Source organism: Nilaparvata lugens, chromosome 9 (genome assembly GCF_014356525.2).
Source record: "Nilaparvata lugens isolate BPH chromosome 9, ASM1435652v1, whole genome shotgun sequence".
NCBI lineage: Eukaryota > Metazoa > Arthropoda > Insecta > Hemiptera > Delphacidae > Nilaparvata > Nilaparvata lugens.
Window position 1 is genome coordinate 18526644 of NC_052512.1, and position 15904 is coordinate 18542547.

Here is a 15904-nt window from a genome sequence, read left to right on the forward strand (position 1 = left end):
GAAAATTATTGAACAGGCTTTGGTTCTGAATGGATTTCTTGATCGATTCTGTATTTCGAGGTTGGATTTACGCATTTTTTCAAATAAACTTTGTTTATTTTATTTCCTCCTATTCACTACTAACTTCATCTGATTTCTAATTTACAAATATTTTCCATGGATAATATAATTCTTGTTTTTGTTTTTCAGTTGTGCGGATGGTACTGGGTGATTGTTTCTGTGCTGACAATGACATGAGGCAGATGTCTTGATCAGGTTGGTAATTTTTAAAGTTGTTTTCAGTTTTCATTTCTTGACTTATAGTTGATAATAATTTCTTCATTTAATGTGGATTGTTGATATTTCCTTATTAGCTGAGATGCGGCAAAGTTAGGTTATGTTGATTAGGCTGCAGTAAAAATATGCTGGTCCGCAAAGATATGATTCAATGGGTAGGCTGTGATTATGAAAGAATTTGATAATTGGTGTGATTCCCAACGTAGCTTCCAGATTAATTCAAAATTATTTCTCCCTCAAGCCCCCATCTAAATTTGATTTTGGTATTATCTGAGGTCCAATTCTGATTTGTGACTGTCCATTTCACTGAACTTTGCTTAAAACTAACATGCCTGTGGTGTAAATCGATTCTTACAAACTTGTTTCCTCTTTGTCGGCCGGTGACATGCAGTTTGTAATTTTTAAACCTTACATGCCAGTAATGTGTGTGGATTCTTGTTGATAATATTTTTCTTTTCTGCATGCTGGCATAGAGTCTGTTTGATTTTAACCGGACATGACTGTGGTGATTGTAGGTTCTTCTGGATATCGTCTTCCTCTTTCCTTGCATGTTGGTAGGAATCGTGATGTAAGATTTTAGCCTAACATGACGGCGGTGTAGATGAATTCTATTAGATGGTTTTCTTTTCCGTTGAACTACTATTTTGCTTGTGTGTTGTTTTGATTTATAGGTTTTCAGTTTTGGTTGTGATGTTGGTTTGTTTTGGGTTTCCGTTTTACTTCTATTGTTTAGTAGACGATCTTCATGAGTATTGGTTTTATCTGTTGCAGGTACTGTTCTCGGTGGATGGACGGTGATGTGGGCGGTCGGCGGTCCGGGCTGCTCTTCAACTTGGTGGGCAACGTCCTTGGATTCCTGGTGTCCGGCGCGCAGTGGTATGGGCTGTCCCTCTATGCCATGAATGACGTCCTCAGCTTGGCTGGTGATGTCGTCCGGCTCCTCTCGGCGCTCTGTGGGGTGCTGTGCGACTTCGGTATTAATACTCTCGGTAGGTTGGTCTTCCATACATGTGTCACGTTCGCTTAACTGTTTTATGTCCTCTCCTTCGAGTATGTCTGCTTTCGCATGCATGGGCTCGATCACTGGTCCAATATTGATTCTAATTGTCTGACTTTTCTCCTTGATTTGCCGTCCTAACATCCTGCTTCTTTCCGCTGCTTCCTTCAACTGTTGTTCCAGTTTCTCAAAACCTTGTTCATTTACCTTCTTTACTTCTTGAACTTCCTTTTTCAATTCTTCCTTTGTTTGGTCGCTTTTTTCATTTAGGTTGTTTATTGCTTCCTTTGTTTGTTTGTTGTCTTCTTTTAATTCTTCCTTTGTTTGGTCGCTTTTTTCATTTAAGTTGTTTATTGCTTCCTTTGTTTGTTTGCTGTCTTCTTTTATTTGGTCGTATTTTTTACTTAAATCGTCCATCATCTTGGTTATCGCTTTCAGGAGAGTGTCTGTATCCATTGCGGGAGCAGGCATATGGCTAATGGTTATCCGCTGGTTCTTCATCCAAGCAATGGTGCGAGAAATGGGAGTTCCTGTCTCGGGGGCGGCATTGTCGACCGGATGTTCTTCTGATACTTCGTCCTCTGGCTCTTGGGCTGCCAACGGATCTTCCACCAGAATGCAGCTCTCCTCTACCTGCGTCGACGATAAATCATCCAGTATATTGGGATGGAAATCGGCGAATGCGGTGGCAGATGCGGATGGCGGGGAACGATCGGGTGAGATGTCTTCGGTGTCCAACAGACTTGGATTGACCTGGTCGTTTCCTGCCATGGTTTGCGAAAAATAATGCGACAAAAAGGTGTAGTGAATAAAAAACGTGAAAGTGTTGATGTGATATACAAAATAATTGAATAAAAGATCCAAGTGAAATCGTTATAGCTTTGCAACGAATGAAATACAGAAAAAGTGATTTAACAATGTGTTCAGTGATGGAGTGAATCAAATTAGCAATATCATTAGCATAAAAATGATAATAACATACAGGATACACAATGGATAATGCGATAACAAAGGTACACCTCTTATAATCTATTACTATTATTATTATAAATATTTGACTCTTATAAGTTCTTGCCGCAATTCTATATAGGGCTAGTATTCTTCGCAAAAATTTTATATGAAAGCAGCAGTGTTCTTATTAGTTCTTATCAGTGAATTATTCCGCAATATATCCGTGATTTAATTTTACTTCCCTCTTTATACTTTAAAAATTTTAAAAATGTAAAAATAGCTTCAATCCTCTTTTCCATAAATTTTTTATAAATTGTTTTGGTGTAGACCTAATACTCTTAAAATGATATGACCTTTCTTATGGTATTTTATGTTTTTTTTTACCTTTTTTATGGTATTTTATGGTTTTTTTGGTGGTTTTCCTATGACTTATAATATGACCAATTTTCAAGTAACACAATAATGAACACACTTTTTTCTATGTATTTTAACACGACATGCAGTCGTGTTAAAATACATAGAAAAAAGTGTGTTTATACAAAGCAGCTCGGAATGGATCAAGAAATCATCACCTACAATAATGAAATTCTGAGTTCGATTTTTTCTCTAAAATTCATCAATCGATAAATTTCTTTTCTGTTCAAAAATTGGGTATGGTACGTCTTGTTATATCTCAGTGAACAGTTGATATCAAATTCAAAGAAATTCACAACCATTAAATTTTCAAAAATTTTCCCGTTGTCAGCGCTATAGTATACTGAGCAACAATATAATCCTCGTAGTCGATTATCCACCTCATCAATGCCTATCACTGTTGGGCGCCAAATCATGTAAAGCTTTTCCTGGGGGAGTCACTCTCACCTCCAAGGATAAGTTGATACACATATAAAGAATCAGATGTGGAATGTAAATAGTCCCACGTTACTGGCCAAATCATGTAGTGCTGTATCTAAATGCTTCACGTTGGGCCGGCAAATCATGTAAAGCAGTTTTTTACACGCCTCACCTACGTAGAGTGAATCTTGCACTGAATCAACGGTGTTGAGATTATAAATTTTGTAACTGTGTGCATGGACGCTAAGTGTACACCAGACTGATTGGTTCACTACAAGATTCAATACAATTGTCGGAATCGTAGGAGGCCTAAACGCTCGCTCACCCTTGATTCTTCTTATGACAGATTGTATGGTGATGAAATTTTTATAAGTAGTGTAGCGATCACTAAACACTGAATACGGATACCTTAAAATTATTACCTGTGATGAAAGAGCATACAAAATCATACAGGTCGAGCAAAAATCCTGATGTAGATAATTTACAGGACTGCGTCTCTAATAAGTTCCGAAGGATTGAAATATGGTACTTGGACCAGATATCGTTTGGAATATATTTCGAGAACAGAGTCTTGTCGGTTTTAAGCTCTATTGTAGAAAATTATATGATCTCTGGCATGCATCTGCTGTACGGTTGATGTATTTGCTCCTAAGTCGAGGTTGGTAACAGATAAAAGCTGATATATGAGCAGGTAAGGACAGAGAATAAATGTCTCGATCTGACCCCACTCACTACATCCACTTAGACCTGTTCCAATAGCCAGCTTACTTCAATTATTTCAATGATCGTATTCGATCGGTTCTTGATAGTATAGAACGTATCAGACACAATAATTGACAGGCTTAAGAAATAATCGAACTCAGAAGACAAATTAACTAAATTGAAATATATTATAATAAAATATATGATCTCACAGTGCAGATTCGGAATTTGATTTACAGATTGATAATAATTTAGCATTAACAAAAGAGTCAAAAATTTTCTTGTGCTTGCATGACACCATGCATGATTCGACAGAATTTTACAATTGATAAAATTTAACAGTTTGTGAAAAAATGGTGAAATAAATGCAGTACAGAACGGTACTCTTATCTGATATACAGTTACTGATAAGGAAGCTTTATCACTCGGTCGCTAACTATTCCTTTAGCAAATTCTTCCATTTTAAAAGGGTAATCACAATTTTTCTCTCTTCTCATGAGGTCTATTTAAAAAATTCATCACAGCTACCATACATGGAGTTCCATAGGCTACGTTGTTGAGCCCAAAGTGTGTTTTTTTAAGAGGAGGTTATAATGCTGTTACAAGACTATCATTTTCAAACAGCCGTGTAGCTAAACGGTAAAATGCTAGCTTATGGAGAGATGGTTCCTCGGTTCAAATCCCGATGCCGGATGCTTCCCAATTTTTTTCGTTCTTAATTTTTTCCCTTGAAACGTATTATTATCAATTATTTACTGAAGGAATTTGTTTTCATTACAATTGAACTGCGATTTTATCAAATAATTATTTTTAATGTAAAATTCTGCCACCAGTACAAATGGAATGGACATAGTCTTCATGCTGTAGGTCTATGATTGAATTTCATATGAAAAACAGATCTGTAAGATAGATCACAATAAAATAAGTTGTTCTGGCCAGAGAACTCAAATTGTAGCGCCAGAATGCCAGACTGCAGTTCTGCCAATAGCAGGCTTGTGTTTGCACCGGTGCAGACCGTCCTGCTGCTTTGGCCTTGTCAATGTTTTTGTGAGTCATCTGTCTTGTCTCATCAGCCTGTCTTGTTGCGAAACCAAAATTGTGTTGGTCTGTCATGTAATTTTCGTTCGGAAATTTCTTGTAAATTTTTTGAGTGTCGTGTGTGTGAATTATGAATATAACAGTGTAAATAGTATTGAATTGAATTAATTTGAATCGGATTTGAATTTATAAAGAATCCAGTTTGAGCTTTGTTCAAAACACAGTGCATAGCCTGCAATTTGAACGCAAAAAGGCAGCCCAGAAGCAATAACCTGTCTCTTCCCAGATTTCGTCCCACCCTGAACCTGACCAAAACACCTAATAAAGGCTTTGAAGGGCAAGTAGTCAAGATTGGAATAAATTTGGTGAGTTTTTGCTCTTTTTTATTGTTCATTAATGCAGAGTTTAACTGTACAAGTAACCTGGCTCAAATTGAAGATTAAATTTTGCCCCTTGTTTGTATTTGATTATTTAAATTGTAAATTACAGTCCTCTGGTAGCTCTAGCCTGAGCTTTGTTCGGAACATTTTATAGTCCTCTGAGCCAGATGAATTTAAATTTGTAATTTGTTGATTAATTCACACACATTGGATTTAAGCAGTTTCGTATTTGTCCAATGTTGGCATATTGAGAATGGTCTGATCCATGCTCAACTTAAGTTTGTTGTAACCTTGTTCTAAGAGCAAGGTTTCTTGTCAATTTGTATTTGTCTGAAATCAAATTCATTTCAGTTAAAATTAATTTCCTAAAACTAGGCTCATTGTGCTCTTTTTTCAGGAATTTGTTTGTTTGTTGGAATTTGTATTGTCCATTTTTTATACATGTTAGTGAAGGTTAATCACCAGCATGATTTTGTTTGTTCAATTCAACAAGTTATCGTTTGTTTGTGGTTGTTGGAAGAACATTATCTAATCATATAGTTTTGTTTTCAGCAATAACTTATCTTGTAAATTGATAATCAAAGTTTAACTTTGATAATTTACTAACTCGTGATTCTTCCTTTCATCTAGTTTTGAACTCATTCTTGTTTTATTGTCTGTTGTTTGTATTGTCGGGGCTGAATTGTTTCATGTATGAGTTCAAGATGGAGGAAAAATTACAGAAACAAATCAGGGTGCATTGCGCTAAACTGGAACAATTGTATGCCAGATTGCAAAGAATTTATGACCTGTCTAAAAATGTCTCTGATCCAAAAGTTGCTGAGCAATTTTCAATCTTGTATCCTCAGGTGTCTCAGACCATTTCGGATTATGAAAAGACAGAATTAGTGGTTAATGAGTTGGAACTTAAGTTGAATAAAGATCATGTTGTAGCATTCAACGACTCACACCTAGATCTGTTTCAGTATATTGAAGTAGCGGCTAACACTCTCAAACAGAGAGAGGCGACTGTTGCTATTGCTCAATCTTCGGCAGCTACAGCAGCTAGTTCACAGCCGGTCGTGTCCGAGTCGGTACTGCCTAAAATCGACCTTCCGAAATTTGATGGGAACCAGACTCAATGGTCGGTGTTTTATGAACTATTTGAAGCATTGGTACATGACAACAAGAATTTTAACGATCAGCAGAAGGTCCAATATCTTGTAAGTAGACTTACTGGACAAGCAGCAAATATTTGTTGTCATTTGCCACCATTGGCTAACAATTATCAAATAATTTGGCAGGCATTATTGACCCGCTATAATGATCCACGGGCACAAGTTGATGCGTATTTCAAACAAATTTTTGAATTTCGTCCAATAAAATCAGGATCAAAGGCAGGTTGTATTCGATTTTGGATGGGTTTTGCAGTTCAATCAATGCATTGAAGAGATTGCGACTCACTGATTTGTCAGACTCAATATTCCTCTATCATGGCTTGAGATTGCTGGATCCAAGTTCTCGTAGAAATTTTGAATCAGCCGTCTGTGACAAGGCTATGCCAACTTATACCGATTATGTCAAATTCATTGAAAAGCAAATTAAGACTCTTCCTTCTGATGAGAAACAGACTGAATCGTTTAATATGAAGCACAAAAAGGATAATAAATCAAAGGTGTTTGTGGTTCAATCTAATGATTCATCTAACGATGCATCTAGTAAAAATCCCAATTGTCTGAAGTGCTCAAAACCGGGTCATCGGTTAGTAGATTGTGTAAGTTTCTTGAAAATGACTCCTTGGGATCGTTATTGTTTGATTAAAGGAAAGTTTTGTTGTTTCCGTTGTCTTGATGTGGATCATTTGAGTAGAAATTGTCGTAGTAAAACTCAGTGTGCTCAATGTCGAGAATCTCATCATTCTTTATTGCACTTTTCCAGATCAAGTTCCAATGAAGGTGTTGCATCCTCGTCAAACTCCAAGGCAGGTGGCACATCACCTATTAGTTGTTGTTCTACATCCAACGATGTAGAAAATTCGACCATTGTGTTGTCGACTGTCACTGCACATGTTTGAGATTGTAATGATCAGCTTTGTGATGTTCGTTTCTTGGTTGACACCGGGAGTCAGTGTCATTTTGTTACAGCCAAATTGTGTCAGCGTTTGAGACTACCATTCCAGCCCATGAAAACCATTGTTCGTGGATTCGGTGGTGGTACTAGTGAAGTTCGAGGTCGTACTTGTGTGTCGATTCAGTCGAAGTTGGATCCTACCATCAAGTTTTTGATGGATGCCACAGTGGTAGATAAAATCATTGACAAGTTGCCTTCTTGTGAAATCGACAGATCCAAACTTCATCATCTTGAAAATCTCACACTGGCTGACGACAAATTCTACCTTCCTAGTGGAATAGATGGCATCATTGGTGTGGAGTTAGTTCCTTACTTGCTACGTGGGAGTCCTAGTACAGGTGAATCGCACGGATTGATGACTGTTAATAGTGTCTTTGGTCACATTCTGATGGGGAGAGCGCCGATTCTCACTTCAACAATGAATGTGTCAAATTTTTTCACAGCCATCTGTAGTCCATTTGTTAGTAGTCCATCGTTGGATAGTTTTGTGGAACGTTTTTGGGAGTTGGAATCGTGCCCTGCACCAAGCTGTCAACTGAAACCGGAAGAGTTGGAGTGTGAGGTAAATTTTCGGAAGTCTGTACATCGTGTGAATTCTGGTCGTTTTGTTGTTGCCTTGTCATTTGTGGAGCCGCCCAGCAGCTTAGGAGATTCATATTATGCTGTTGCCGAATGCAGACTGCTGACTTTGGAGAGACGACTAGAGCTTGACTGCAATATTTGTATTTCATATCATGAAATATTGATCGATTACCTATGTCAGGGTCACATGTCGTTTGTAGCAGATCAGACAGACCGAGGTGGTTACTACATACCGCATCACGTCATCGTGAAAGCAAGCAGCACTAACACGCCCATCCGAATTGTATTTGATGCTGGTTCCAGAACATCATCTGGTTTGTCATTGAACCAGGTTCTTCATGCTGGTCCCAAATTGCAGACTGACATTTTTTTTTTTGTTAGTTAATTTTTGTTTGTTCCCAATCGCACTAACTGCCGACATTAAACAAATGTATCGACAGATATTAGTGGAGGATTCCTGCTGTTGTTATCAGCATGTATTGTGGAGATTTTCGCCAGAGGATCCAATCGAAATTTATCAGCTCAATTGTGTTGTTTTTGGTGTTTCAAGCTCTCCATATTTGGCGCTTCGCACCGTCCGCCAGCTTGTAGAGGAGGATGGAAATCGTTTTCCAGCAGCCAAGGCGAGAATACCAGGAGACATGTTCATGGATGACTTAGTCACATCTGTCGCCACAGAGTCAGAGGCCGCAGAGCTGTATCGTCAGTCCAAGCAGCTGTTTGAGGGAGGAGGTTTCTCGCTCACAAAGTGGACTTCAAATTCACCATCAATGTTGGAGAAATTCTCGGAGGAAGAGAAATCGTTTTTGTACAAGGATTTCGAAGCAGACAACTCCTTGGCTATCTTGGGATTGAATTGGCAACCTAGTACTGATCTGTTTCAGTTTTCAGTCAAGAGTGGTGAGGTCGTTGCTACTAAGCGTTCTATTCTGTCAGTGATGGCTCGTATCTTTGATCCACTTGGTCTCTTGTCACCGTTTACATTATTTCTAAAGTGTCTTGTCCAGAAACTGTGGAAATTAGGATTGGATTGGGACGAGAAGCCGCCTGAGTCTATATGCACTCTTTGGGAGAATTGTCAAAAAGAGTTGCCTCTATTGTTGAAATTTGCTGTTCCACGTTACGTTGGTTTGTTTCAGGATTCTCACATCAGTTTAATTGATTTTTGTGATGCATCATTGTCTGGTTATGGTGCAGTTATCTATGTGAAGTCGCAGAAGGAGAGCGAGGAGCCAAGAGTTGTATTATTGTGTTCAAAGTCCAAGGTAGCACCATCTAAAGTTGTTTCAATACCTCGTTTGGAGTTGTGTGCAGCACTCTTGTTGGCAGAACTCATGAATTCAGTAGTCACTATTATTAGTGAACGTTGTCATGTGTCTCGTATTGTCGCACTCTCTGATTCTACAGTCACCTTGTGTTGGATTAATGCTCCATCCGCGAAATGGCAAACTTTTGTTGGTAATAGCATCGCAAAAATACAGGATTCTTGTATACAGGGGTGGATGCTGACTGTTTGTCTAGAGGTTTATCACCAGTTGAGCTTGTGAACTTTCCGTTGTGGCTCTCAGGTCCATCATGGATAGCAGAGGACAAATGCGATTAGCCCGTCCAAACTCAAATGGAAGAGATAGTGGATCCACCGGAGGCGAAAAAACCGTCAGTGTTGACAGTCACAAAATCTCCTGATTGTAACAGCAATGCAATATATTCATTGATTGGTCGTTGTTCGGATTATGGTCATCTTTTGAGAATTGTAATTCTTATTCTCAAATTCTTACAAATCTTACCCCAATCAGAAGAATCAGATTTCGATGTTGCTGAGAGGTATCTATGTAAAGTGGTACAGAAGATACATTTTTCATCTGAATTTGTGCAATTAGAGAAGGGAGAAGATTGTAATATGCGCCTCCGTCGCCTGTCTCCATTCATTGATGAAGGTGTGATTCGCGTCAGCGGTCGTTTGTCTCATGCTGGACTTGAATTTGAGACTTGTCATCAGATGAACTTACCAAAATCCGACGCTTTCGTATCGATGTTAGTTGATTATCATCACAAGAAGAATTGTCATGCTGGACCTCCGTTATTGTTGTCCTTGATCAGACAGAAATTCTGGATACTGTCTGCTCGCTCTATTATTCGTATTTGTGTCTTTAAGTGTAATCTTTGTTTCCATATTCGACCTAGTAACAAAATTATATCCACTCCCAACTTAATAGTTGTTGTGATTGTTGCATTTTTTCTTTTGTGTTGTTTTTTGGTGTTGGTGTTTTGTTCTTTTTGGCATGTCTGAATTTTTCCTTTCCTTGTTTTTTTCAGTTTTGTAACTTGGCTGAAAAATAGTTTTTCAGAGGCGGGGGTATGTTCTGGCCAGAGAACTCAAATTGTAGCACCAGAATGCCAGACTGCAGTTCTGCCAATAGCAGGCTTGTGTTTGTGCTGGCACAGATCGTCCTGCTGCTTTGGCCTTGTCAATGTTTTTGTGAGTTGTCTGTCTTGTCTCGTCAGCCTGTCTTGTTGCAAGACCAAAATTGTGTTGGTCTGTCATGTAATTTTCGTTCGGAAATTTCTTGTAAATTGTTTGAGTGTCGTGTGTGTGAATTATGAATATAACAGCGTAAATAGTATTGAATTGAATTAATTTGAATCGGATTTGAATTTATAAGGAGTCCAGTTTGAGCTTTGTTCAAAACACAGTGCATAGCCTGCAAGTTGAACGCGAAAAGGCAGCCCGGAAGCAATAACCTGTCTCTTCCCAGATTTCGTCCCACCCTGAACCTGACCAAAACACCTAATAAAGGCTTCGAAGGGCAAGTAGTCAAGATTGGAATAAATTTGGTGAGTTTTTGCTCTTTTTTATTGTTCATTAATGCAGAGTTTAACTGTACAAATAACCTGGCTCAAATTGAAGATTAAATTTTGCCCCTTGTTTGTATTTGATTATTCAAATAGTAAATTACAGTCCTCTGGTAGCTCTAGCCTGAGCTTTGTTGAGAACATAAGTAATGATTCATATTCTTCAGTTATAATGTACTATCAGACACAAATTCGCAGTGAAACGAGTATTTTAGGTATTTTGTTTGGAATTGGGAAAAATTCAAATTATTGAGGAGGATCCTAATCGAACTGAAATTTATTGATGTATTGAAAAAAATCAATATGATTCTGTGAGGTTCTCAAGTATTATGTCTTTTTCAGTTATCTATACTATAATAAAGGAAAGAGCTGGCTTATACACGTAAGGAATAGGGAATTATGTTTGACGCATCATCACGTCTGAACTACTCAACTGATTAATTTGAAATTTTGCATATAGATTCTTAATTAACCGAGGATGGTTATATGCCAATTTTCAGTTCTTCAAGATTTCATTACGTCAAGTTTTAATTTGTCATGCTTACAGTTGTTGTATAGAATCAGCTGAACATTTCTTTTAAAAGGAACATTAGATGATAGATATGATTGGGGTCCTATTCGAATAAAAATGACTGATAACTGATTTTCTGTTGCATCAAAATTTTGTTCTGCCATTTTGAATTCAACTTCATTTTTTTAAATTGGTATGTGCTCATATGACAAAGTTAGAAGACACAAAACTTACGTTGGTCATATGATACAGAATTTCAAGAGATAATGAATGGTGAAAACCGCACCGATCTCTCAAACCGTTCAAAAGCTATTCTCATTCAAAGATACTGATAAATAATCATCCATATATCCATCATCTTTACTATAATAATGGAAAGAGCTGGCTCATACACGTAAGTGAAATTATGTGGGAAAATTATGTTTGACACATCATCACGTCTGAACTACTGGACTGATTGATTTGAAATTTTGCATAAAGATTCTTCATTAACCGAGGATGGTTATAGGCCTATTTTCAAATTTCGTATTTTTTATTTCAAGTTTTCATTTTGCAGTTTTAAAATAGACCCTTGCGAAGCACAGGTTACCTACTAGTAGTGTATAAATCAAAATTCGTGATTGAAACAGTTTTGGGCTGAGCCTGTTAGTCCTTCCTCAATCATTTTAAATTTTGTTAAAGAATTCTTTATTTGTTGAAGAATTGTGTTCTGTTCATTGATAGATAATACCGTAACGAGCTTCTCTCGGGGCCCCAATATTTTTATTTTATTCAAGAACGTTTTTTTCAAAAAAGGGTACTATTAAATTATTTTTCAAATAAAAAATACGTTATATCAGATAACTTTATAAATTTTAGCTTCACTAGTAGTTCTGTGATCAGTAGACCTCGCGCAGTTATAAACCAAAGCCTACTCTAAAAGTGCTTACAGATTTACTGATGATTTACAGACTTGGCTGATGCCAAGCTTTTTATATCTATATCTTATACCGTTTCTGTCAAAATACAGATATAGTCAGCTGATTAAAAGTGAATTGCTCATGTTCGAGGCGCGTATATCTGTACGCACCTTTATACTGTCCATCAGAGTAAATCCTGTCTGTATGTTGTGTCGGCGAGATATCGGTGTGAAACAGCTACGGGCTGTTGGGGTAAAAAATAAAGGTACCCTAATTTAAAGTTTTCTATACGTATCTAAAGGTCCCCTGAGTCCAAAACATGATTTTCGCGTGTGTGTGTGTGTGTGTGTGTGTGTGTGTGTGTGTGTGTGTGTGGTGTGTGTGTGTGTGTGTGTGTGGTGTGTGTGTGTGTGTGTGTGTGTGTGTGTGTGTGTGTGTGTGTGGTGTGTGTGTGTGTGTGTGTGTGTGTGTGTGTGGTGTGTGTGTGTGTGTGTGTGTGTGGTGTGTGTGTGTGTGTGTGTGTGTGTGTGTGTGTGTGAGTGTGTGTGTGTGTGTGTGTGGTGTGTGTGTGTGTGTGTGTGTGTGTTTGTGTGTGTCTGTGTGTGTCTGTGAACACGATCACTCCATTCCTAATCAATCGATTGACTTGAAATTCCAAACTTAAGGTCCTTACACCATAAGGATCCGACAATAAGAAATTCAATAAAATCAAATTCAAGATGGCAGAAAAAATGGCAGATGATGACTGAAAAAAAAGGTTTTTCACGGTTTTCTAGAAATTACAGGAGATCCGGAACATTCTTGAGAATAATGGGTTTTGTTAAATTTCCATCATTATTTTCTCAAAAATGACTTTACCAATTTTTTTCAAATTCATACACTGTATAGTTATTTATTAACTCTATCAACTGGCATGAGTCTCCTTTCTGGGAAACTAACAGGGGGTCCACCTCATCCTTGAGAAATGGACTTTGTAACCTCCTTCTCGTGCATGAGGTAGGTAGGTAGAGCAGTTTATTTAAAAGAACACATAGCCGAGATATTTCATCTGTAGAACAGCTGTTTTGACGACTTTTGGAAAATCATCGAATTTCACAATAATTTACACAAAGGAAAGGGTACTCTGGAAACAATATTATAATACAATTATCTTTCAAGAATGAGGCTTCCAGTTCAATGGGCAAGGAAAGTTGTGTGAGTGTACCACACCACATTTTTTACTAAGTTACATTGAGATATTAATTGCTTGCGCCATTTAATGCGTTAGAAAAAACTTGACAAAATGGACCCACTGAGATCTTGAAGAATCAAAAATAGGCCTATAACCATCCTCGGTAAAATAAGAATCTATATGCAAAATTTCAATTTAATCAGTCCAGTAGTTCAGACGTGATGATGCGTCATTCGTGAATTTCCAATTCCATACGCCTATAAGCCAGCTCTTCCTTTATTATGGTGCAACGGTCACCAGCGGGCAAAGTTTATTCTTTTGCTGGTGATGCCATATATAATAAGTAAATTATATTTACATATGTAAAGAGATATTTATGATTTTGTATTATTATTTTCTTATTTTTAAGTTAACACTTGTATTTTGTTTAAATTTATTATTCATAATTTTTTGATTCGCTCTTTATTTGTGATTGTTTTTGTTTTTTTTTAAATGGCGAAATAAATGATTTGATTTGATTTGATTTGATTTGATTTGATTTGATTATATTGTAAAATCAATAATGATCACTTTATAATATCGTCTAAGCCCAAGGAGAAGAAGAAGAAGGCAAAGAGAAGAAGAAGTATATTGTATTTATTGTATGTATTCCCATTCTTGAGTTGTAGAAAAAATCTATAATTATAAAACTTACAGGAACTCTCATTTTACAAAAGTTGAGAGCCTCTTCTAGCGAGCTAGCGGGGGCCGATCTTTGGACCGAAGCTCTGCGGTCGTATGGTGTATGACCTCCGACCACTGACTGTCTCCGTCTATTGCTTCTAGGCCTACTGGGTCCAGCCGCCTCCGACAACACCACCAACACACACAGGCACACACACAAACGCATCATCAGCATTCTTCAGCTCGCCAGTATTATTGTCTGCAACAGAAATAGATAATAAATTATTGAGTCAAATGAATCAAATCAAATTTCATTTATTCAGTGAGTTGCATAGAAAAAAGCTTCGCATCATTGAATCGTCACAATCAATAATAAAACCGAACATTTAGGGGCGGTTTCCAAGCTGAAGTTCTAGACTTTAACCAGCTGGGGTCAGAAAATTGGCTTTTCAGAACGGGGCGTAGTCGCAGTAAATAGTTGCAGCGAAATAAATCTTTATTTTCTCATTTCTATACTTGGAAACACTTTTACTTGACGAAATGAAACATTCCTAAATAATTCAAAATAGCTGAAACTTTACACCATTTTCTCTTTATTTTATTTTGGGTTAAATTTTCTAGTTTTTCGAAATTCAATTTAAAGGTTGACTGCGACTACGCCCCGTTTCGGAAAGCCAATTTTCTGACTCCAGCTGTTTACAGTCTAGAATTTTGCTAAATCCCGAGCTCGGAAACCGGCCCATAATAATAAATATTGCAAGGAGTAGACGTCAAATGCAACAGTGCCTCTAGGAGCAGTGGAAGAAATCGATCAATTTCAGTTAATTTAGAGAAATTTCATTTTGTAATGACTCTATGACTCTATGTAATAACTCTATGATATTTAATTTTCTTCCCTAAGACATCCACTGTGTGCCATTCAATCTTGCTGTATGCCATCTAATTCTTACTAACGTATATGTGATGACCTAATAGCTATTAAATTTACCTATAAACGGTCTATTTATAATTTCTATTGCGTGAAAATGTGGGCCTTTCTCCAGAAGGGTTAGTCTATATACCGGGTAACCGAGGATCCAGCCACCACTCCTCGTATTGTAGGGATGATCAAGTACAACGGATGAGTATGCCCTCCAATTTTTACTAACGTATGTGATGACCTAATAGCTAATAAATTTACCTATAAACTATCTATTTTTTCACTTTTTCACCTATTTCACTAATAAATGGACATAGGTTTATTTTTTATTGATATTAATTAATACATTCTAATACAATAGTTAAAACCAATCTATTTAATTCATTCAAAATGACTCCATAGCTAAGTTGGTAGCGAGCGCGGTTCATTAATTAAAAGTTGCAGAAAAGTTTCACTCATTTTCTTACAGAGAATTTTCGACTCTCATAAAGATTACGTTTCCACGTAATTTTGAACAAAATGATAATGATTCTATTTTTCATGTTTCCTGGACATAAGGAGATTGCATTTTACAACACTATATTTTCCCCAGTGCAAAGCACGGGTTACATGCTTAAGTGAGATCCACGTTATAATGGCAGTGGAGAAAGATAGGAGAACAACGTTGCCAATGCCAATGCCTTCTTTAGACGGTAGATATGATACATTTACAAATATCTGAAAATACCTCACTGATAGAATTATTGGTGTGTGGCTAATAATCTGAGCCATAGAAATAATATTAAGAGTCAATTATTGTCAGTATGCAGGATCGCAAAAGAATTGGCAATACATGTCTATTATACTTTTTAATGCTCTCCCTAATGAGATAAAAGTAGGCCTAGTTGACTTCGAGGGTTTTAAACGGGGTTTAAAGAATTTGTTCGTTGAAAATGCTAAATATAAGATTTTGAAAGTTATTTGTGTAAATGTTTGTTTTTCGACTTGAGAGTGCTAGGCAATTGAATTTAAAAATAAAA

At 37.1% G+C, this 15904-nt stretch overlaps 1 protein-coding gene across 2 annotated transcripts in view; it reads right to left on the reverse strand.

The window, feature by feature from the left end:
- LOC120353066 overlaps positions 1–15904 on the reverse strand; it is an 81962-nt gene that overhangs the window by 65175 nt on the left and 883 nt on the right. For both annotated transcript variants that reach the window (XM_039435590.1, XM_039435591.1), the window contains exon 2: positions 13998–14225. In XM_039435590.1, the coding sequence (XP_039291524.1) occupies positions 13998–14201 (204 nt within the window). In that variant the 5' untranslated portion in view covers positions 14202–14225. The remainder of the gene's footprint in view (positions 1–13997; positions 14226–15904) is intronic.